Here is a 25,732-nt window from a genome sequence, read left to right as displayed (position 1 = left end):
TTTTCACATTTCTGAGCCTAAATGAAGCACTTGGGAAGATGACCATATTCATGGACTGGATGCAAATTTACCCATTACTAAGACAAACCCATGAATATTTTCCATAATGACTACAGTAATGACTGCTAAAACCCAAATGGCAAAACATTCAATCATATTGCTTATGTAAAGCATTCTGTAAATCCCCCTGAAGTACAAAAAAATGCACAGATCAAACAAATAAACCACAGCAAGAATAATGTTTAACATCTTCAATGTAATGATAAACATTAATCTAAAATTCCATATGAATTATAGCTATGCTGTATATGAAACATCATTACTCCATTTGCTCTTACAGTCACCACTTTTGGAAGCTTAGAAATTCTGTGGTTACAAAGCCTCTTCTCTATTTAAGCCTGACCCAAATTTGTTTTTCCTTGAGTTCTTATGGGTCAGTGACCTGCTATGAAAATGTTTTTGATTAAACCAGGATGGTTTATTATGATAATTCATCAAATTAGTTTATATTCATCAAATAAACTACTTTGTTTTGCAGTCCTGGACAGATGTACCAAAGCAAACCAAGTTAGTTTGCTCAAATATGTGTCCACCACTCTTCTGAGCTGCTCTCTTCCACTCTTCTTGTGTTTGGATTCCTCCTGTGAAGACCTGTTGACAGAGCTGCTAATGGTTTCCTTTCCAGAAGAGGCGCCAACTTTTTGAAAGTTTAGAAAGGAGAGAAAGGTCCACTCTCACATCAGCAATAGCAAAAGTAAAGATTAAAGGTTCATAGTAGCAGGGTAATGTAACTATTTAATTACTAACTGTAGACAGACATACTAAATCATGAATTAAGTAGGGCATTAGTGTCCTTTAATACATAAACAGTGTGCATGATCCACACTATCCAGCTATAAGAGAGAACCAGAGAAAGGTCATTCTGAATATAGAGCAGTGGTGGTTACCTAATCTGAGACATGCTGCTTTATTCAGTGTACAGCCCAAAAAGGAGACGCGGAAAGCTATTACACAATTTCACAGTTTGGATCCAAATATTTTCCCATTCAAATAAACACACACTCAGTTCTACAGTCCTTGTTCACTTTCAATTTGACCTTCAATGGGCCATCATTATGCTGTACCTCCAATCCACTGAAGTTATAGATTGAATGTATCACTATTTAGTGTAGCCAGAAATGGAATATAAAAGCCACTTAATTCAGAACCTAAAGTCATAACATCCACATATTAGCAGCTGAGAAGAAGCTATGAGATTCACATTCACTCTACAAAACGGTATTGCACAGCTGAAGACATGAAATGGGGGACAACCCTAAAATGACTGGGTGGGGGGGTGTCATAATCAGCTGAACATGTCCTCCCAGAGGCATGGTGTGACCAAAAGAGTTAATGTGATCTTTGTATGTATAAACAGGGGAATCTTGAGCAGAAATAGAGAGGTTATATCACCTCTCTATTTGGCACTGGTGCAGCTGCTACAGGAATGCTGCATTCAGTTCTGGTGTCCACAGTTTAACAAGGATTTTGAGAAATTTGAGACAGTTCAGAGAAGAGCCACCAGAATGATTGAAGACTTTTGAAAATATGCCTGATAGTGAGACATGGAGTGCAATCCACATAGCCCATAGACGAGAAGCTTAAGCGGTGACCTAATCACAGTCTGAGAGTACCCACATGGGGAACAAAATTTTAATAGAGGGTTCTTCAATCTAGCAGACAAAGTTATAACAACATCCAATGGCTGAAAGTTGAAGCTAGACAAATTCAGACTAGAAAGAAGGAGCAAATTTTTAACTTTGAGGGTAACTGACCATTGGAACAATTCATCAAGGGTTGTGTTGCATTCTCCATCACTGGCACTTTTAAAATCAAGATTGGATTATTATTTTTTAAATAAAATATGCTATAGTTCAACAACACCTATTGGACCTGAAGCAGGAATTAATTCCAAGAAGTCTTATAGACAGTGTTATGCTGGAAATAAGACAAGATCATTTTAGTGGTTGCTTCTGGCCTTAAAAATCCATGAATCAATATTCCACAGAGGAGCACAATATTTTCTATTTGTTTACACCGGCAGTTCTCAACCAGGGGAATGTGCTCTCCTGGAGATACTCAGAGGTCTTCCAGGCGGTACATCTATTTATCTAGATATTTGCCTAGTTTTACAATACGCTATATTAAAACCACTAGCAAAGTCATTACAAACTAAAATTTCATAGACAATGATTTGTTTATACTGCTCTATACACTAAAATGTAAGTACAATATTTATAGTCCAATTGATATATGTTATAATTATATGGTAAAAATGAGAAAGTAGGCAATTTTTCAGTAATAATGTGCTGTGACACTGTTGCATTTTTATGTCTGATTTTGTACGTTTTTAAGTGAGGTAAAATTTGGGAGTACTCAAGACAAATTAGACTCTTGAAAGGGGTACAGTAGTCTGGAAAGATTCAGAGCCACTGGTTTACATTGCCCAATTTGATCAACTGTCAACAGACTGGGTCCAAAAGATTGACACACTTCTTCCAAGTACTGCAAACTAAAAGCAGGATTCTATGCTTCTCTCAAGCACAGATAAAGTCCATTGTTTTTCACTAGTTAAGAGTCTTCTTCTCCCCCTCTCACCCCCACCTGTTCCCTTTCTGGATACCCATTTGGAAAGTCACCCAACAATGCTTAAATTTAAATGTTAGTTCTGTATTAACTACCTTGGATGGGAAATATTTTAGATTCAAGTGACAATTTATTCTTGATTACTGTATAATGAAATTAAGTTCTAAAGTAAGTTTTAAAGAAAGTAGCCATTCTCCAACTTCACCCTTTAGTAAGAGGTTCTCATTGACTGAATCCCCACTGCAGTTCTGACAGGAAATGCTGTTATGTAAATCCCAGAACAGACGAAGTCCAAGGTAAGGTGACTCAAAGTATAACTCTTTCAATCTCAACACCAAAAGAGTCAAAATTTAGAAATTACACTCAAATGTCTTCCCAAGTCTGCATTTTACACTCTGGGATGTTATAATGTGGTGTCAGAGTTCAATGAAGCAGTAGAACTATTTTACATTTAGGAGGTTTTGGACTTCATAGCAAGCAGTTTGGAAACTTACAATGCCATGCTGGGTTAAACAATATAATTATGAACATTTCCATTTGTGGTCAAAAGACAACTGAATGAGAATTATTAAATTAAACATGTAGTGACCACTATCCTTAACTCCAAGCAGTTTGATGCAGCGGATTTTGATAGATGGTGACTACCTTAGAAAGATCAGTTATTTTCATGCTTTGGCTTATGCTTCTTCTGAAGCATACGAGTAAGTTTGGAATTATGATTCTGTTGTCCCATCAGATAAGTAAGCACTTAAAAATCCTTGGAAGAGGAGAGCTATGCAATTATTTTCCTCCAAGTTTCCATTGGAGATGTCATTTGTAATAAGAACATAATCAAATCCCAGCTTTCTCTCTTCAAATATGTTTGCGCTATTTATGTCAGCTGAAGCTTCAGGAAAGGTAACTTTTCAAATCTGCGAGGAACAAACGCTAATCTGTACCAAATATACTTAGCTACTCTGCCAGTGCACTTCTGTACTAAACTAGAATGCATTTACTTTTCCAGTCCTTGGACTTCAAGTACTGTATACTAATCATACTGCAGACTTCCCAACTGTGGTGGTTTGCTTTTGACTGGCAATGAAATACTTCTTTATCTTATTTAGTTGGTTTCCAAAGTATATAGCATCCTCCATCTGCATAAATTATATATTTGTGTCACATGGTGGTTCCTAATTTTAATGCCCGAAGTATTACTTAACTAACTCATATGAATGTTAATACATGATATATACTTCAAGATGAAAACATATCTGTATTTAAATAATAGCTATATTAGCTCAGAATCCCATATGCTGCCTTTGACCCTTGAAATAATGCCAAGTTTAATGGGAGTACAGTATGTGGCTAGAAATAAATATTGTTGTACTGTAGGTATGCAATGCCAAGCTGCTAACAAATTTCTATATGAGAGACACTTTTTAAAGTAAATGGTAAACAAATTTTCAATATTTCTTACCACTGAAGTCTTTCTTGCTCCTCAACAAATTAAATCATTTCCAAAAGAAGAAACGTTGACAATTAAATGACAAGATGACTTAAGCCATTTGAAAATTTTAAATAGAAACAACCAGTTAAAAAACTGAGCAACAATATGCATAGCCAAAATACAGCATAAGATGCTCTTCATGGCACTACATTTTAACATGTGGATGTTACATTTAGCTATTAAGACATCTGTTAAGATGCCTGGAATAGTCTTTATTTACACTTACATGGAATCCCACAGGAAACCCAATGGAGTCAAATGACAATAACAAAAGGTGTCCAAGTTATGGGGGACAACAATAGGGGAACAACAATAGTAGTTCACTTTAAGTAAGAGATGAGAAGTAGGGGTTATCCTAAATGTCAAATTACCGGTCAGTGTTGCATTGAAACAAATATTTTTGAAGTTGCATATTTAAAAAATAGCCTTCAATGTATTTCATATTCTACATGTACACTGCCATCTTTTAAATCTTTATATCACATGTGCTTTCTTTTGCATCGTGCTCAATTCACCACAGTTCCAATAAAACCTTGCATGGTTGGCATTTCTCAAGCAGGAAAGATCCAACATGTGACACTAGTCACAAAACAAACTGGATATTTGCACGACACAGATTATAACTTAGTTTATTTTCTTCTGTTCAGTAACTGGTCACAGTATTTTGACTCTATATGGAAAAGTATGTAGAAGAGATTTCAAAACATTCCTTTCAAACAACAACTTTCTGGACTACAAGATTTTTTTCCCCTTCCATAATTCTTTTTTTTAAATCCAGCATACACTGGAGTTGTGGGAACAGCAAAGTTAAGAGAAAGATATCTATAAAACATTGATCTTCCCTAACCCGATCTGATATGCAATTTACAGGAAAGAGCAACGCTTCACTAAATCACAGGAACTTAAACAAAACTACTGTGAAATGTCCTAAAAAGGCCACTTAACAGTTCTGACTTGCGCAACTGAAGAAGGCAAATCTGAAATCTTAATCATCATTTCAGCAGCCAAGGCGATAGCTTGGGAACATTTATTTTGGCTGCTTGAGCCAATGTAACATCATATAAAGCTCAACCAATGGCAGCAGCACGTTACTCTGGGCTCCGCACCTCCCAAAGAATTATTAACTCAGTGGTTCTATCACCCTAACCATGTAACAGCCTGCTGTTTTAAATCCATTCAAATGTATGTCTCTGGCGTGTCCTGATCAATGATTTTATGCTCATTTACTCTGAGCTAGAAAAGGGTTATTCATGTATTATAGGAAAACTGAGACACATAGCACAATTAAGTTTCTTCACCAAAAGGTCACACAGGAAGATTCTTACATATAAATTAATATGGCTTACTGAGATGAAAGAACAAGTGTAGTGTCTGCAGTTCCACAATATCTAAATTCCACACTCATCTGGAGTACTAAAATAGTAAAACTCACAGCAAACCAACATGAGCAGGTCATCTACTGTCATCATTGTCACAGTTCTCAGGCTGTTGACAGTGCCTCCTACTGCATAAACACTGAAAAATCCATAGGGCATCCCATCTACCTAAGTATGGATCTCTATGATACAAATTGAGTTAAATTGTCCATTTGTGTTGAAGGGGGTAGGGTTCTTGTCTCCCACTCCCCTAGGCCTTTTGTATGTTCTCAGATTCCCTAACCCCAAAAAGGGTAGAGCATAGTGGTACCAACCGCCTAATCAACTCACCTTGAACATAAGAACGGCTCTACTGGGTCAGACCAAAGGTCCATCTAGCCCAGTATCCTGTCTTCTGACAGTGGCCAGTGCCAGGTGCCCCAGAGGGAACGAACATAACAGGTCATCATCAAGTGATCCATCCCCTGTCGCCCATTCCCAGCTTCTGGCAAACAGAGGGTAAGGACACCATTCCTGCCCATCCTGGCTAATAGCCATTGATGGACCTATCCTCTATGAACTTATCCAGTTCTTTTTTGAACCCTGTTATGGTCTTGGCCTTCACAACATCCTCTGGCAAGGAGTTCCACAGGTTGACTGTGCGTTGTATGAAGAAATACTTCCTTTTATTTGTTTTAAACCTGCTGCCTATTAATTTCATTTGGTGACCCCTAGTTCTTGTGTTATGAGAAGTAGTAAACAACACTTCCTTATCTACTTTCTCTACACCAGTCATGACTTTATAGACCTCAATCATATCTCCCCTTAGCCATCTCTTTTCCAAGCTGAAAAGTCCCAGTCTTATTAATCTCTACTCATACGGAAGCCATTCCATACCCCTAATAATTTCTGTTGCCCTTTTCTGAACCTTTTCCAATTCCAATATATCTTTTTTGAGATGGGGCGACCATATCTGCACACAGTATTCAAGATGTGGGTGTACCATGTATTTATATAGAGGCAACATGATATTTTCTGTCTTATTATCTATCCCTTTCTTAATTATTCCCAGCATTCTGTTCGCCTTTTTGACTGCCACTGCACATTGAGTGGATGTTTTCAGAGAACTATCCACAATGACTCCAAGATCTCTTTCTTGAGTGGTAACAGCTAATTTAGACCCCATCATTTTATATGTATAGTTGGGATACAGCCATACTGGGTCAGATCAAAGGTCCATCTAGCCCAGTATCCTGTCTTCTGACAGTGGCCAGTGCCAGGTGCCCCAGAGGGAATGACCATAACAGGTCATCATCAAGTGATCCATCCCCTGTCACCCATTCCCAGCTTCTGGCAAACAGAGGCTAGGGACATCCTGCTCACCCTGGCTAATAGCCATTGATAGACCTCCTCCATGAACTTATCTAGTTCTTTTTTGAACCCTGTTATGGTCTTGACCTTCACAACATCCTCTGGCAAGGAGTTCCACAGGTTGACTGTGCGTTGTGTGAAGAAATACTTCCGTTTATTTGTTTTAAACCTGTTGCCTATTAATTATATTTGGTGACCCCTAGTTCTTGTGTTATGAGGCTTGCAGAACTTGTCTTACCCAGCCAGTGCCCCAGGGTCACTGTCTCCTTGTAAACATGGGGGGTTGGGGGGAGGGGGCTCGTAAATGGCATTCCTGTGGGCAGTACCCCAAAGGCTTCCGGGAGTCTCCTTTCAGAGCTGTAGAGCCACTGTCTGCTCTGTCCCAGAACTGCCTGGCAGCTGCTGGGAAATTCCTGCTTTCTAAGCCCTTATTCCACTCTTCACATGAGTGAAATAGCCAGCCTTGCCCATAGCAGCTTTGCCCATAGCAGTTTTTTAACCCCTTCATCGCCGGTGCAGGATTTATACACCCTTCACAATTCACTAATAGAAAAAGACCATTTTGAAACCTTTTCCTGAATAGCTATCACATAAAATAGTGTTTCTTAACCTTATGCAAACCACTGCTTTGTTACTCTGCTCTATTATTGGGTGATTCATAAACTTAGATTTTTAGGAATATGGAAACAAATGCACGTTTGCCGGATGTAAAGGAACTCTGCAAACTTTGTATAAACACCATAAGCATAGATCCATCTAGAATGTCACAGGTCTGCAATAAACTTTTGTTTACAATAGTGAAGAACTATCTGATACATTTATTATTTTACCCACAACTCTGAGCCACTTAGCAATCTTTCCACTCAGCATGTTAATTGTGGAAAATGCTTTTTGTATTACATGATTTATTTAAAGACTGTTCAGTCCTAATTGATGAGGTCTAGATTGCAAAGCATCTCTCAGAACAATTTATTCTTCTCCACTAGCATCCTCGGTCACTAATAGTGATTTTACAGTACATTATGCCCAAACAACACACTTTAATGTCATAAGCAAACATTTAAAATTCAGCTTACAGAAACATAATACACAGTAGCATCTCTCCAGTTAAAGGTCAAACCCAATTTCCATTTTAAAGCTCTATCGCTGCACAAAACAAGGGTTCTGGAGTTAAAACTTGGCATCCAAATTCTTTGTCTGAGAGCTAATTATTTTTCCGAACATTGGAGAGATTAGATTTGACTATATTTACAGTTTTTGTCATCCTTTAAAAACAGAAACATATTGTTAGTGTTTTCAGATGTTGAAATCCTTTAGTCTAAGCTAAAGAAACTGATCTGAGGAGAAAGAACAAACTGTGAGCTAAAGTCAACCCTTTTGAAGATAGTAGGGCTATGTGACAATTTTTGGCAGACGGCTATGTAAAAGTCAAGACTATTTAATGTCTTGTATCCTGCCTCTTTATTCTACAGAGATGTATGACATCTGGTTGTGGGAGGGATTTCAATCTGTACTTTGGGCCCCATCATGCCCAGTATCATGAGTTTATCCATTTACTGTAGTACACCTACGTTCTTGATCATGTGTCTCATTTTGTTTGTATAATGTGTAACAGCCTTTCTGCTCATTTTGTTACCTTATAAATTTAAGTATGATTGTGTAGCTGAAATGTCAGGATCCAAACAAACAAGCCAATAAAATATTGTTTTTAATTGTATTACAACCTTTTTATGCCAATATTTCACAGTACTATACATATTAAGCTCACAGTACAAATCAGATCCAGCTATACTGTAAAATTATATTTTTATTCGGATATATTCCAATGTTATGTGTTCTAGAACAGTTAAGGCAAAGTCAGAAATAGTGCATCACATTAGACACTGATTCATCCTGTCTGGGTACTACATCCCGCACTTACAGGGACTGGACCAGTTTAATCATAAGGTTATGGGAGAAGAGGGAGTTCTTAATCTGACCTACAGGAAGGATCACAAATCTCTAGGATACTTCTCAGTGGAGGATTTTACTTTTGATCTCTTAATTACACCAAATTAGCTTAAAGAAGTATACAAATTAACGTTTCCTGTTCTCCATTTTAGAAATTGTGAAGCATCTTTCTAAAACTTGAAGCATCCATAGTATTTATATGGCACTTCACAATAATCTCCAAATATCTCTTTAGTTAAGAAAGGGCTGGAGTTCATGCCATGGCAATTTTAGAAGGCTTGATTGAAATCAGTATCTTACAAATTGTACCCAAGATTCTATCTTGTGAATTACTCTCTTTAAACAATTCCATGCTCATTAGTGTATGTTTAGTTCATACTTGCATTCTCAGAACACATTTTTAATTTTCCTTAGCAACATACAAAAAGTACTGAAGCAAAAATCTCTGCTTCTCCAAGCTTTCCATCAGCAATGTTAGTCATGTTTAATTAGCCCTACATAAAACTAGCATGAATAACAGTTGACTACATAATTTCATTTTATACAATGAAACATAAATTGAATTAAGGGATAGGCTGTAATATAAAGGAGCCGGAAATTACTAAGCAAGTGATGCTGTCTTCTGAGATATTCCATATACCAAAAGGTAGAGCAGTTACCTTAAAATGGTTATAGTACAGCCAGCCAAGTGAGCTGAACTCTGGGGTATCATTTAGAAGATTCTTGGAGGGCACTCCAAATTCTTTCAACTATATTCATAACTACTTACTTACTGAGCACTCCTACTATTCATAAGGCCTGACACATGAAGTCCTTTAGCTGACATAAGTTCACCACACATTTTGGAAGATCGTACTGTACATCTGTGCTATAAAGAGTATGACAGCAATAGCAGTAGCAATCAAACCTGATAGAAGAGTTATACTAATGCTGTTTCAGGGCCTCAGACCTGCAAGCTGTTTCATGAAGGTGGACACCTAAACACTCATGGAGACTCTTAACTTCCATTGGGTACTGCACAAATGTGGAGTTGGCCTATGCAGAGTAGGTCGCAGGATTGGACCTACAGCTGCAGAAGAACAAACATTTAAGTAAGTCAGACTAACTGCACACATTAGTTTTACATATGTTTTGTTTAAACCATTTTTTCTTTTGATGCTTAGCAACCACAGAAATTGACCCTTTTAGTTCTGGCTTAGAAAGGCATAGAAGGTGGCAATGTTGTAAAAACTAATCCGTGGTATAAAACCACTAAATAAAGCCTGCTTTTTTGATGTGCTGAAGATCTGTAGCTGACACTGAACTTAATTGAATTGGAGTTGTAGATGCTCAGCGATAGAGAAAGCAAGACCCTTAAAGAACGTAGGAAGTGCAGAAGACAGCTTGCAGACTCCTTGTCGCATGTGGGTTTCCATATCTAATGGATATTATCAAAACCCAGTCTGCTTGGAAAGATGAAGTCAAAAATGGCTTGATCAGAAATAGCTAGTTACTGTCTGCAATATCATTTTAATTACCAAGTCTGCACTGCAGCTACCCATGTTGTGACTTGAATTCAGTGCTTAAGTCAGCCTCACGCTTTCCTCATCTGCCACAATTTTTACAGAAATTTGCCCTTTGGATGCTCTGCTTGTGTTACGAGAACTAGCATCCATTCAATCAGTAAAGCTAAGTTATAAGTTTTTAGAGATGCTAATGGTAAAAGTAAAACAATTGGAAAGTTGTCAACAAGTATGTTTTTGACATCAATAACTGGAACCTATACAGACATTTAGTTTTATAGTTTTAGACTCATTTAAAGGAGGGAGAAAGACATCACAGGCAATAAATTTCATAAAGAAAACTCTGTCCATATTTTTAGTTAATAATGAGGGGTTTGCTTTGATGTCTAGACAAGTTCAACTACATTAAGAGAAAATAATATTCATTTAGGGTTAATGCCCTTTGAATGATCACTACTGTAAAAAAAGCAATATATTTCCAATGTAATTTCGAATAAGAAAATGTAATGTACAATATTTTGCCAGGAACAAAATTACTCAAGTTTTTAAAAGTCTGACCCACTGCAGCTGCTTTGTTAAAAAAGCAAACGATTACTTTTGCATCCACTTTAAGAGATCAAAAGCCAACTGTATTCCAAAGCCTGCAGCAGTGTAAGTGAAATTTTTATTTGTTATTTGAAATAAATTAAATGGAAAAAAGCCAGCTTCTTTTTTTTAATTCAGCCATCGTATTTTCTGCATTAACATTTTGTGGTGCTTGACAATAGTTAATAAAATAGTTTTTATATTGCCTAAAATGCTGCAATTTAGCCCTTACAAGTTATGCCAGACTTTCCACAATTCCTTCTCCAAAGCACACGGATTCATAGCAAAAGATTAGATTTATAGTCATCTCCTATAAAATGACTTGAGGTGAAGTACCAAAAAGTTGCGAGTTTCCCAATCTCTAATTCATAGTACATTCATTTAGGAAATATTTTAATGACAGGTAATCCTAAAAGCAAGGAGAGATACGGCGTATGTATGATATAGAGTATACAGTGTGTAGCAGGCCAACTTAAGAGTTTACAGAGAGAAAATTTAAGGGAGGCATTCAGATATCACATACTTTAACAGTTACTAGTAGAAGAACCCCATTCTTTTATTTCTGGTTTCACACAAACAAAAACATACAACAAAGAAAAGATCAGCTTTCTGGTTATGCTCATCCATTTAGGTATCCTCCTAGGATTTTTCCCAAATACTCCTTTTAGGTAGATGAGGAATCATTTAAAGCAGTGGTTCCCAAACTTGTTCCGCCACTTGTGCAGGGAAAGCCCCTGGCGGGCCAGTTTGTTTACCTGCCGTGTCCGCAGGTTCAGCCGATCGCGGCTCCCAGTGGCCGCTGTTCGCTGCTCCAAGCCAATGGGAGCTGCTGGACGTGGTGCGGGCCGAGGGACGTACTGGCCGCCACTTCCAGCAGCTCCCATTAGCCTGAAGCAGTGAACCGCGGCCACTGGGAGCCACGATTGGCCGAACCGGCGGACACGGCAGGTAAACAAACCGGCCCGGCCCGCCAGGGGCTTCCCCTGCACAAGCGGCGGAACAAGTTTGGGAACCACTGATTTAAAGAAATAAACAAATAGTGGGGGAAAGAGGGGAGAAGGAAGTTATTCCATTAAAGCACATATAATGGACGTAAAACTTCAAGACTTAGTGCTGACATTTTCTTTCTAGAAGAACAAACTTTAGCTAAAACCATAGTCATATATAGTGTCAGGTTATGCATTTATTATTTTGTAAGTAACTTTGTTACTATCTGCTACTTCCCAGACGTTTCCCTGAACACAACATACAAAATCACCTCCTTTGTATCCTCAACAGTGTTTTATATTTCAAGATCTGTTTTTTCTAAGGAGCAGATTACAATCTCAGTGTGAATCTTAACTACATCATTTCAATTTCAAGCACAGTTTTGTAACCCAAGACAAGATATACATTTCTCTTATAAGAGTGAATCCTGAGTCGTCCAAAGATAAGTCAATGTGTAAATAAGCAACTCACTTGCCAATAATTAAGGCAAGGCCTCAGTTGCTTTAACACAGCAGACTTCTTTTTTCTATTGTCTGTACACAAAATCAACTACTCTCCATGCCAGTTTAGACAGAGGTGTTTTCCCACTCTATGCACTGTTATACAACAGCAGACCCACTCAACCAAAACAATGAGATTGGGGTTACCGTCATACATAGAATTCTACACAGACCTGTTATATACCATAATAAATGGCCAGTGGCCTTGTAAATGATGGATTTAAGATTATCTAAATCTTTTAAATCCATTTTATTTAAATCACTAACAAAAGCAGAAAACCAAGGGCCTTATTTTCTACTCAAAGTCTAATTTTTCACCTCTGGGACTCCATCAATATCAGTGCCATTAATGAGTGTAAAGCAAATGTAGCTGTATAGATAATCTGACACAAGTAGTTCTACTCTCATATGGAAGTGCAGGGCATTTATACTATTGCAGGGCAATTCCCAATAGTGCTGGCTATTAAGACAACCCATCACCATTAATCTAATTAGAGAAGTCATCCTGAGAACTTCAGAAAACAAAGTGAGATAAAATTTAGACCTGACTAACTTTGCCTCAGTGGTTAGCTATAATATAAATATTTATTGGTGGATACAGTTTTCTTAACAAATTATTGTTAATATTATTTTGAATTACAATAAATCATGGATACAAGGTTTTAATCTAAAACTCAACTCTGTTTTAAACTATTCTTAACTTTAATTTATGTCAAGTGTCTTGTTCATTCTAGCCACATTATTTCTTTAAGTCATTATATAAACACAATAAAAAGGATGCATAAAATAAGGCAGAAAATCTTTAGTTCTTTAAGTCAACATGTATGCAATAAACATACTTACAGCCGTTCGAGTTGCTTTAGATCCTGAAATGCTCCACGCTCTATCATACTGATGTGATTTTCTTCCAAATGCCTATAATTAAAGAAATACCAAATGACAATGTGAACGGCACTTTAAATCAAGCAACACCAATTACAGTGATAGACTGATGAAAGCGCCTCTACAGAATGGCAGTGGTTTTTTCATGGTCACTTCTACCACCATCAGAAGATAAAATTTACAGTCCAAAATACATAGCACTAGTAGTTTTTGCATGGATGTAAACTGCATCCTGATTACCAGGGCTAGTAACCACATTATTCGCTTTTAGTTTTTATAGCCAAAACCCATTAAAATCTTGCAATTAGTTTATTATAGGCCTGATTCTGCCCCCTTAGTACTTTACTCTTCGCACTTCCAATCATTTTAATTTTATTCCGTGTCAGTAAGGATGGAAGCCCATAGTCAACATCAGAAGATTAATGCAGGGCAAATAAACCAGACAAAGCATTAAGTGATAAAGCGCATGCACATAAGCATCTGCATGGGATTTCAGACTCCTCCAGAAGTTACTGAGCGGTTCCTATTCAGTGAGACTTCTCCAAGGGTGCAGGAGTGCCAGCTGTTTGTGACCACTGAAGACAGTCAATCTGCATCACAGGAAATAGGAAAAGCTACCAAGGGAAGTGCTCAGGCAATCTGTCCCTTTTTCACATCCCTGTCTCTCATTTCCTCCCATGAGACAGGGCATAGGCGGGGATGAATCAGCTGAAGAGATTGGAGGCAAGTAGAAATGCCTGGAATAGACTTTATTTACCATTATGTGGAATCCCACTGAAATCCTGTGGGGCCAACCATTTATCACTGAAGTGTTGTACTGAAGGGGGGCAGACTCATTGATGGGTAAGTGGAGCCCCCACTCCACATATGATCTGCAGTGCTGTGACACATGGCCCTGGCACTCTGATTAGCTAGGGGATGGGGGAGACAAGAGAAGAGGGCTTCTCCACACATCACGGAGCTGACTGGCTAGAGGGCTGGCAGGGAATCCTGCCTATATTTCCTGCCGCACCCCCTGGCTTGAAGTGGTTTTCTTCATACACAGGGTTTACAGTTTGGTTCAATGGCTCTCAGCACCCCCATTATAAAAAATGTTCCAGTGCCATTGCCTGCCACCAGCTCCTTCCCAATTGGAGGATGGGATTGCCATTGGAGAAGGGACTGCGTGGGCAGACAGGGCACAAGTGGCTGTTGCAGGGCCACCGCATGCCAACAATCTGAGCTCAGGACTGCAGGGCAGGCCCATGGAGCAGTTGGTCTCTGTGGTCATTATGAGTTTGCACCACATGTGATCATCAGCCAGAGCCCACAGGAAAGGCAGCACCTTGATCGGTGACTGATGGACTGGATGCTAGGGGCATCTGGACTGTGTTTGCTGATCAGTGTGATTGATAGTCACTGAGAAAGGTGTTGAAGTGCATGGTGGGTGAATTCCTGCCTCTCCAAAGTGTCGCTGGGTGGGGGGAGGGCGCGGCGGAGGGTGTCTCCACTCCAAGTAGTTTGAATCCAACTACGTGCACACACACACACACACACACACACACACGTATGTACGTAACATAGATTATGCCAGATTTTAACTGTATTTAACATGAATAACTCACATGGTACAATTTGGCCAATATTTTGTACAGTACACAAAGCATAGCAGTCAGTAAAATAAACATTTACCAACAGTCAGACTACCATGTCAATAAATGTTATTTTAATAAGGACCCCCATAGAAATAGTGAGAGCTGGGATATAAGCCAACAAACTTTATGTGGCTCCAAGCAGCAGAAAAGTCTTGCTGTAGTAGTCTCATCCTGCAGGCGAAGTCAACAAGCAGGGAAGTAAGTCTTCTAATAAATTTGAGATTTTTTTTTATTTAGTTGGAGAATAGTTATAAGCGTTTATGCCATATGTTTTGAAGGAACAGTGGAAGATATTTGTATTTTCATCACAACCATATTAAGCATCTGCCCATTAATTCACAGTGTTAGGAAGTTCATGCACTATTTATCTCCTGGGCATCTTGTAGGACTTTAAGGACTAAGATAAATTGTACAAAAGGTGGTGTAAAAGCAGTGTGTTAGCTACAGAGGGCAAGTGTGTGAAATAGGAAGATTTTCCCACACTTTAACTTACCTATACCTACACTTCTCACAGGTGCTTATTTGGGGAAAGAGAGAGTGGAAAAAACACCTCTGACCCCCTCTTTTGTGCAATGCTAAGCACAAGTGGTTTTTGTTACTGGTCACTTTATAGGGCTTTAGCTTGAGGGCAATAAACTAGCTTACAGGCTTCTCGTGAGCTAAATGGGACACAATATGGAATTGCTGTTCTCCCGTTAGTTTGGGACACAGGGAATTATACAACACCCAGCCAACAGGAGCTGGATATTGAATTTTTCTATACATAATACATTGTTACCTTTTTGTGTATATGTTACACAGGCATTTCTGTAATATTACAGATTTTCCAAGAAAAAAAAAATCAGCAAGCTAGTTAAAGAAAACCAAATATGAACTCTCTAATAAGACTGGTATGGTTATTAATATTGCTCAACTCCAGTTGCAACTTTGCAGTGCCACAGTGCCACTATGATCTGTGATTCATATAGCGCCCCATCTAAACCTAACCGAGACTAAGGCTATGTCTACACTGCTGTGCCGCTATAAGGTATGCCATTGTAGCCGCATCTCCCACCGACAAAGCACTGTCCATACCAGCGCTTTGTGTCTTTAAAACCTTTGTTGGTCAGGAGGGTATTTGTTTCACACCCCAACCAACAAAAGTTTTAATGACAAAAGAGCAGTGTAAACATAGCATAAAATCAATGGTAATCTTACTATTTAATCAATAGTCATTGGGAAAGGCCCTTACAAGTTGTCTTCAAACTTCACTGAACCACTTTCACTAACTTCTGCATCTCTTTGTGGCTTATATACCTCCCCTCCATTATTTATGTTTTACTAAGACATGGACCACAAATTATTGGCATTTGCATTAGTGACTATACATGCAAATACTGGATTCACACCTCCGTTTCGGCAAAGCTCTGATCTGGACAATAACTTCATTATCTGAGCCCAAAAGTTTTATTAATCTGAAGTTTATCCAGATTATCTGGATTTAGCTCTTGGAAAAAAATAATGTCCCTTAAATTTTAAGTTCTTCCCAGCTGTCCTGAAAAGTTTGGAAATATTTGGGGGTGGAGGAGTGGGGAACGTGGCAGGAAGGACTTCAGGTTCAGGATTTCATCATTTCTCTTTGGTCCCAGCCAGAAGCAAGAGCCATAGATCTAACAAACTGACAATTTACTATACATTTTCAAAGTCCAAAGTTGAATGGCAGGGGCACTTTTCCCACTCTCATCCAATTATACTTCAATGATGTGTGATTCCTCTACTAAGTTCTCTCCAGTTATGCGCACTTCCATCTCATCCAAACTATATATATATATCCCAGTAATCCAACTACGTCAGCAGCAGTGACATGCTGGTTCTGAAAACTCAAATCACCAACATTTGTACTTTTAGACCTTGCTGCCCAATTTATTTCTTCTCTAGAAATAAATATTTGTGAATAATTACACTATATCTCTTTTCTGGCAATCTTAAAATGAAAGCAAATTAAGTTAATGTTGATAATTTAAAAGTTTCACATCAGGCAAAATAGAACACTGGCCTTCTGTAACAGTTCAGTCTTAATATGGAACTATGGAAAATAATTTCTACCCCTTCGATTGATCATTTCTTTTCAGGAGTATGATTGGACCCACAGCTGCTACGAGGGACAGCAGTGACTATTGTTTTTAATCATTTACATTCAGCCAGGAGGTATGGACTGTTTCCTTTAGGTGTGACCCTTACAACTGTCAACTGTTCCTTAGGGTACGTCTACACTACGAGATTAATTCGAATTTAGATAATTCGAATTTGGGAAACAGATTGTATAAATTCGATTGTGCGCGGCCACACTAAGCTCATTAATTCGGTTTTTAACCACATTAATTCGGTGGTGTGCGTCCATGTACCGGGGCTACCGTCGATTTCTGGAGCGTTGCACTGTGGGTAGCTATCCCATAGCTATCCCATAGTTCCCGCAGTCTCCCCTGCCCATTGGAATTCTGGGTTGAGATCCCAGTGCCTGATGGGACCAAAACATTGTCGCTGGTGGTTCTGGGTACAGCCTCACCCCTCCCTCCCTCCCTCCCTCCCTCCCTGCATGAAAGCAACGGACGGCAGACAACCATTTCGCGCCTTTTTTCCTGGGTGAACACTGCAGACTCCATACCACAGCAAGCATGGAGCCCGCTCAGCTCCAGACAGCAGTCATGAACATTGTAAACACCTCGCGCGTTCTCGTGGAGTTTATGCTGAGCCTGGACCAGAAAAACGAGGCGAGGAGGCAGCGGCGGCGGGAGCGCAGCGACCAGCGTGATGAGGACATGGACATGGACACGGACACAGAATTCTCTCAAACCACGGGTCCCGGTGCTTTGGAGATCATGTTGTTAATGGGGCAGATTCTAGCCATGGAACGCCGATTCTGGGCCCGTGAAACAAGCACAGACTGGTGGGACCGCATAGTGTTGCAGGTCTGGGACGATTCCCAGTGGCTGCGGAACTTTCGCATGCGTAAGGGCACTTTCATGGAACTTTGTGACTTGCTGTCCCCTGCCCTGAAACGCCAGAATACCAAGATGAGAGCAGCCCTCACAGTTGAGAAGCGAGTGGCGATAGCCCTGTGGAAGCTTGCAACGCCAGACAGCTACCGGTCAGTCGGGAATCAATTTGGAGTGGGCAAATCTACTGTGGGGGCTGCTGTGATGCAAGTAGCCAAAGCAATCATTGAGGTGCTGCTACGAAAGGTAGTGACTCTGGGAAATGTGCAGGTCATAGTGGATGGCTTTGCTGCAATGGGATTCCCTAACTGTGGTGGGGCGATAGATGGAACCCATATCCCTATCTTGGCACCGGAGCACCAGGGCAGCCAGTACGTAAACCTCAAGGGGTACTTTTCAATGGTGCTGCAAGCACTGGTGGATCACAAGGGACGTTTCACCAACATCAACGCGGGCTGGCCGGGAAGGGTTCATGATGCTCGCGTCTTCAGGAACACTATTCTGTTTAAAGGGCTGCAGCAAGGGACTTACTTCCCGGACCAGAAAATAACCGTTGGGGATGTTGAAATGCCAATAGTTATTCTTGGGGACCCAGCCTACCCCTTAATGCCATGGCTCATGAAGCCATACACAGGCAGCCTGGACAGGAGTCAGGAGCTGTTTAACTACAGGCTGAGCAAGTGTAGAATGGTGGTAGAATGTGCATTTGGCCGTTTAAAAGGTCGATGGAGATCGCTACTGACTCGCTCTGACCTTAGCCAAAGGAATCTCCCCATTGTTATTTCTGCTTGCTGTGTGCTCCACAATCTCTGTGAGAGTAAGGGGGAGACCTTTATGGCAGGGTGGGAGGCTGAGGCAAATCGCCTGGCTGCTGATTACGCGCAGCCAGACACCAGGGAGATTAGAAAAGCACACCAGGAAGCAGTGTGCATCAGAGAAGCTTTAAAAACCAGTTTCATGACTGGCCAAGCTACAGTGTGAAATTTCTGTTTGTTTCTCCTTCATGAAAACCCGCCCCCTTTATTGACTCATTCTCTGTAAGTAACCCACCCTCCCCCTTCCCCCAGCTTGCTTTCAAACCAAATAAAGTCACTATCGTTTAAAAATCATTTATTCTTTATTCATAGATTATAAAAAGAGGGAGGGAACCTGGGTGGGGTTTGGGAGGAGGGAAGGAAAAGGCCACTAAAAAAAGGTTAAAAAAATGACAGCCTTTTGCTTGGGCTGTCTACTGGGGTGGAATGGGAAGGTGTACGGAGCCTCCCCCCCCGCGTTCTTACACGTCTGGGTGAGGAGGCTATGGAACATGGTGAGGGGGGAGGGGGGTTATACAGGGGCTGTAGCGGCACTCTGTACTCCAGCTGCCGTTCCTGAAGCTCCACCAGACGCCGGAGCATGTCTGTTTGCTCTCGCAGTAGCCCCAGCGTTGCTTCCCGACTCCTCTGATCTTCCTGCCGCCACCTCTCATCTCGAGCGTCTCTCCTGTCCTCACGTTGGTCCCTCCTGTCCTCACGTTGGTCCCTCCTGTCCTCACGGTCACTGGCTTCTTTCCTATACTTTGAAACCGTGTCCTTCCACTCATTCAGATTAGCTCTGTCACTGCGGGTGGATTGCATGATTTCTGCAAACATCTCGTCTCGCGTCTTCTTCTTCCGACGCCTTATCTGTGCTAGCCTTCGGGATGGAGGAGGGAGGCTTGAAGAATTTGCAGCTGCATGAGGGAGGGAAAAAATGAGAGAATTTTTTAAAAAGATACATTTTGCAGAACAATGCTTATACTCTTTTACGGTGACCAACACTATTCACATTACATAGCACATGTGATTTTGCCTCTTAATATTGAGTGCCTGTGGCTTTGGTGTTAGAGATCACAGACGCAGGTCCGGGCAACACAATTCAGCTTGCAGGCAGCCATGGTAAGCCATTGTCTTTCGGCTTCTGCGCCCTCCTTTCCCACATAGCAAGCAAAGCCTGTTGACTGCTGCGGTTTTCCTGTTAACCTTCAGCAGCAGAAAACAAACTAACCCCCCCACCATCCAATTCTCTGGGATGATCGCTGTATCCCTCCCCCCACCGCGTGGCAGGTATCAGGGAAAATCCCTGCAGAAACCAAACTAACCCCCCCTCTCCCCCCCCTCCCACCATGAATTCCCTGGGATGATCAATGTACCCCTCCCCCGACCGCGTGGCTGGTAACAGGGAAGATCCCTGCGGACCCAAGGGGAAAGGCCCTGGGCCAACCCCCCCCCCCCCCCCCCCCCCCCCCGCAGTCGCCTAACTGCAGGGAAGGATTTCTTTTCAGCCACAGGCAAACAGCCCAGTAGGAACGGCCACCTCTGTCCCCTTAATTAAATTCCCGTATTTCAACCAGGTTACCATGAGCGATATCACTCTCCTGAGGATTACACAGCAAGATAAAGAACGGATGTTGCTTGAATGCCAGCAAACACCGGGACCATACGCTGTCAGGCTTTGTCAGGCAATGATACCAGATTACTTGCTGCAAGCATGGCGTGGTCAAGTGTCCTACCATGGAGGACGGAATAAGGCTGCACTGCCCAGAAACCTTGTGGCAAGGCTTTTGGAGTACCTCCAGGAGAGCTTCATGGAGATGTCCCTGGAGGATTTCCGCTCCATCCCCAGACACATTAACAGACTTTTCCAGTAGCTGTACTGGCTGCGAATGCATCCCAAGTCCTCAGGGCAAAATAATCATTAAAAAACCTTGCTTTTAAAACAAGTTTTATATTTTAAAAGGTAAACTCACCTGAGGTCCCTTCCATGGGGTCGTGGTCTTGGATACTGGCTTGGGAGGGTTCGGAGGGTACTTCACTCAGGCTGAGAAAAAGCTCCTGGCTGTGGGGGAGAACGGAGTGCTGGGTGCTCTCCGCAAGCTCGTCCTCCTCCTCGTCCGCAGAATCCTCAGGTGTTGCTGAGATTATCCCTGCCTCGGAATCAACGGTCAGAGGTGGGGTAGTCGTGGCAGCCCCCCCTAGAATTTCATTTAGCTCGGCGTAGAAGCGGCATGTCCGCGGCTCTGACCCGGAGCGACCGTTTGCCTCCTTTGTTTTTTGATAGGCTTGTCTGAGCTCCTTCACTTTCACGCGGCACTGACCTGAGTCCCTATTGTGGCCTCTCTCCATCATGCCCTTGGAGATTTTTTCAAAAGTTTTGGCATTTCGTCTCTTTGAACGAAGTTCTGCTAGCACTGAATCCTCTCCCCATATAGCAATCAGATCCAGTACCTCCCGAACGGTCCATGCTGGTGCTCTTTTTCGATTATCAGCCTGCATGGTTACCTGTGCTGATGAGCTATCTGTGGTCACCTGTGCTCTCCACGCTGGGCAAACAGGAAATGAAATTCAAATGATCGCGGGGCTTTTCCTGTCTACCTGGCCAGTGCATCCGAGGTCAGATTGCTGTCCAGAGCGGTCAGTGGTGCACTGTGGGATAGCTCCCGGAGGCCAATAACATCGAATTGCGGCCACACTACCCCTAATTCGAATTTACAAAATCGATTTTGGCGCTACTCCGCTCGTCGGGGTGGAGTACAGAAATCGATTTTAAGCGCCCTTTAATTCGAAGTAACTGGCTCCGTTGTGTGGACGGGTTAAGGATTAATTCGGATTAACGCAGCTAAATCCGAATTAAAGTCGTAGTGTAGACCAGGCCTCAGTCAACTCAAAGTTACTTGGCAGCTGCCATGTGTTCTGTATGGGAATACACCCTAAACCATCCCAAAATGGAAAGAGCCATTTAACAGTGGTTTTATAGTGATAAATTGGTTTAACTGAAGTACAATTCATTCTATAGCGCAAAAATAAAAAAGTTTTAATCACAATGTTGATTAAAAGCCAAGCAGAAAAACACCAATGATATAACACTGATTTTAAATTATTTGGAGTTTATCTCTTGCACTAAGGCACGGCATAAAACTATAATCAATGCTTTAGTTATGGAAACTGCACAGGGTCTCTGATGTGGATGCTATTTCACGACTAGAAGATGTAAACAATTCTACAGTACATAGAGCATCAGCAGCACACATCTTTCCAGCTTATTTTTGGAGGCTAATGGTCCAATGCAGCATTTTGAAGGCCAAGCTAGTTTTATACTCACAAGACACGGAGATTCTTCAGCCCAGCAAAGTCCATCTTGGTGATTCTTGAGATATTATTTCTGTCTAAGTCCCTGCAAAGAAAAGAAAACAGAAATTCATGTTCAGGCACTTTAGTAGCTGCACAAAACTCTGTTTGAAGAGAATGCAACTTGTTCACCTGGGCATTTGTTTGTCACAGGGGTTCTCAAACTGGGGGCCGGGACCCCTCAGGGGGTCACCAGGTTATTACATGGGAGGTTGCAAGCTGTCAGCTTCCACCCTAAACCCTACTTTGCCTCCAGCATTTATAATGGTGTTAAATATATTAAAAAGTGTTTTTAATTTATAAGGGGTGAGGTCGCACTCAGAGGCTTGCTAGGTGAAAGGGATCACCAGTACAAAAGTTTGAGAATCACTGGATTTGCATCTGAAGAAGTGAGGTTCTTACCCACGAAAGCTTATGCTCCCAATACTTCTGTTAGTCTTAAAGGTGCCACAGGACCCTCTGTTGCTTTTTACAGATTCAGACTAACACGGCTACCCCTCTGATACTTGAGAATCACTGGTTTATCAGCACTCAAAACTGTACAAACTAGTTTTCCTATTAAAATCTAAAATGAGTATATATATGAGTGAGTATATAAAATGAGTAAAGATTTACTAATACGGATGAATTTTGCTTCCCCCCAGTGATGCTACTTTTAACTAAGTTTTTTGGGGGAGATGTGCGGGGGGGGAAGAGAAAAGAGTGGGATTTTCAATGCACCTTAACCACATTGCGCTTCAATAGGAGGTGGGTGTTTAACTCCCTTAGGCTGGGATTTTCTAAAGAGCTGGAGTAGTTTTAACAACAACGAGTCACTGCACTGTACCTGACCCCACTCCAGGGATTCACTCAGTGGTTGCGTGCACTAGCCACTCTTGGTATAGTGTGCTCTGTTTGCCACAAAGCCAAGAAGCCACACTGTAGCTACTCTAAACACTGATCTGACTCTAGCTTTGGCAGAGTCCCATGCAGCACTTGCAGTTACTGAAAGTAGTAGAATTTAACAGGGCTAGCAGAATGGAAAGGTACAAAGGCTCACACCACTATCATCTAATTGCAGCCTCATTTCTCCCAAAGCCCTTGTGGGCAGTCCTGTAAAGCAAAAGCCTTAGTGTGCTCCTCAGACATTCTCTCCAGCCCATCTCTCCCTGAGATAAAAGCAGCACTGGCTTTCAAATCATACTAGCTACAGCTTCCCGTACAGTGTTCTTCACGGCCCCATCTGCCCTGTACTTTCATCCAGACAGGTAGCTGCCTCACACCTCTGCTTGCAAGCCACAGTAACTCCTCACTTAACGTTGTAGTTCTGTTCCTGAAAAATGCAACTTTAAGTGAAATGATGTTAAACTAATCCAATTTTCCCATACCATTTAATGTAAATGTGGGGGGTTAGGTTCCAAGGAAATTTTTGGGGGGCAGACAAAAGCATTATATACTGTACAGTACTGTACTGTACTGTGGTTGAGAAGTGCCCCTGGCTTATCCCACACCGGCACAGCCCGCTGCAGGCAAGGACACTAGGAACCACCTTGCACAGCAGCAGCGGCAGCTTCCCCCCAGAAGAACAGGCGCCGACTTTGCCAGGGGATGCTCCAGGCCCGCCTCTTCCAGTCCCCGCTCCACTCCACTAAATTTGTTAGTCTCTAATGTGCCACAAGTACTCCTCGTTCTTTTTGCTGATACAGACTAACACGGTTACCGCTCTGAAAAGAATATCTTAATGTACTTGATGAACAGTGTACACAATTCTCCATTGCTGTTGAGTTTTTATGAGAAATTAAGATAGGGATGGAGAACAGTGTCTAGATATGGTTGGTTAAATACATAAATACATAAATGTTAAGGGTCATTCTTTAACTTAGTGTGCAAGTTTCCCACAATCCTAGCATATCAGGCTCTCTTAAGAAAACAGGGCAACCAGATCCTTGCACTGACGGGAGTCAATTTGTGGCAGAGAAACTCCAGCTTCGGGGATCAGAATTCTCCCTAGTTTCTGCTAAGAATGTTTGCATTTTTTCATCTCCGGAGTCAAAGTATCTTCTTCTCTGTATTAATACGAGAAGAGACAAGGTGGCTGAGGTAATATCTTTTATTGCAGTGGTTCTCAACCAGGGGTCTGGGGACCCCTGGGTGGCCGCGAGCAGGTTTCATGGGATCCACCAAGCAGGACCAGTGTTAGACTTCCTGGGGCCCAGGGCAGAAAGCCGAACTCCCACCGCATGGGGCTGAAGCCTGGGCCCCTGAGCCCTGCACCTGGGGGTGAAGCAGAAGCCTGAGCAACCTAGCTTCATGGTGCCCCCTGTGGCATGGGGCCCTGGGCATTGCATTAACACCAACCTGGGCTCTTATATGTAGAAAACCAGTTATTGTGGCACAGGTGGGCCATGAAGTTTTTATAGCATGTTTGGGGGGCCTCAGAAAGAACAAGGTTGAGACCCCGTTTTATTGGACCAACTTCTAGTACAGGGGTGGGCAAACTTTTTGGCCCGAGTGCCACATCTGGGTATGGAAATTGTATGGTGGGCCATGAATGCTCTTGAAATTGGGGTTGGGGTATGGGAGGGGGTGCGGACTCTGGGGTGGGGCCAGAAATGAGGAGTTCAGGGTGCGGGAGGGGGCTCTGGGCTGGGACAGGGGGTTGAGGTGCGGGGGGGGAAGGTGAGGGCTCTGGCTGGGGGTGCAGGTTCTGGGAGTGCAGGAGTGTGCTCCAGGCTGGGACCAAGGGGCTAGGAGGACGGGAAGGGGATCAGGGCTGGGCAGGGGATTGGGGCACAGAAGGGGGTCGGGGTGCAGGCTCCGGGTGGCGCTTACCTCAAGCAGCTCCCTGCAGCAGCGGCATGTCACCCCTCCGGCTCCTCCCAGCCAATGGGAGCTGAGAGGGTGGTGCTTGGGGCAGGGGCAGTGCACGGAGCCCCCTGGCTGCCCCTACGCATAGGAGCTGGAGCGGGGACATGCCACTGCTTCCGGGAGCTGTGTGAAGCCACGGCACGAGCAGAGTGGGGCAAGCCCCAGACCCCGTTCCCTGGCTGGAGAGGGGAGCTAGAGAGCTGGATTAAAACATCTGAAGGGCCAGATACGGCCCCCGGGCCATCATTTGCCCACCCCTGTTCTAGTATAAGAATACTCTAACATAAGAAGTAAACCTCAGGATAATCCTGAAATTTTGAACTGACAATAGGGCACCTGCATCATTTATCCTTTAGAAGGTTCAGTGGGAGAGGAAGAAGACTAATTTAAAACCATATTTCAACCCAATAAAAACTGCTTTCTGTGGAAAAGGTGAAATCCTATTTGAAAACTGAGTTAGATTTTAAGTTAGAGCTCAACATATAGCTATTTAGTGACTGAGATCATGACCATAAACAGGAGAAACCTCTTGCAAAATCCCTGGTTAAAAACAAGTTTTTCATAGTGGAAAAAAGTGATGCTAAATTCTGGGTTAAGCTTTTTTTTTTTTAAAAATCAATTTAAATGTTCACAGTTGTCCAAAATTATGCAGAGATTAGACAATGGAGAGGGGGTCAGAATTATTTATGACAGTAAATACTGATGCTTTATAACCATTAACACAAATTGTCCACATCACATGACAAAACATTAAAAGTAAATATCCTTAAGTCAAACTCTGATTCTCAAGCAACATTTTTCATACTTTGCGTATCTGTAACTTCAGTTAATTAATTTCTATGGACATATTTTTTGTCAGTTTGTGTGTGTGTGTGTGTGTGTGTGTGT

The 25,732-nt window shown here is 41.9% G+C and overlaps 1 protein-coding gene across 1 annotated transcript in view; it reads right to left on the bottom strand.

The window, feature by feature from the left end:
* Nucleotides 1-25,732, bottom strand: part of SLIT3 (slit guidance ligand 3) — a 760,437-nt gene that overhangs the window by 698,464 nt on the left and 36,241 nt on the right. Inside the window, exons 2-3 of the mRNA XM_026660830.2 lie at nucleotides 21,972-22,043; nucleotides 13,205-13,276 (exon numbers count right to left, since the gene is read on the bottom strand). Coding sequence (XP_026516615.1) covers nucleotides 13,205-13,276; nucleotides 21,972-22,043 — 144 coding nt within the window. The remainder of the gene's footprint in view (nucleotides 1-13,204; nucleotides 13,277-21,971; nucleotides 22,044-25,732) is intronic.

This window comes from Terrapene carolina, unplaced genomic scaffold (assembly GCF_002925995.2).
Source record: "Terrapene carolina triunguis isolate 2854851 unplaced genomic scaffold, T_m_triunguis-2.0 Scaffold838, whole genome shotgun sequence".
In the NCBI taxonomy this organism is placed as follows: domain Eukaryota; kingdom Metazoa; phylum Chordata; order Testudines; family Emydidae; genus Terrapene; species Terrapene triunguis.
The sequence above is the reverse complement of the archived record's forward strand: the minus strand, read 5'-3'. Positions and strand labels throughout refer to the sequence as shown.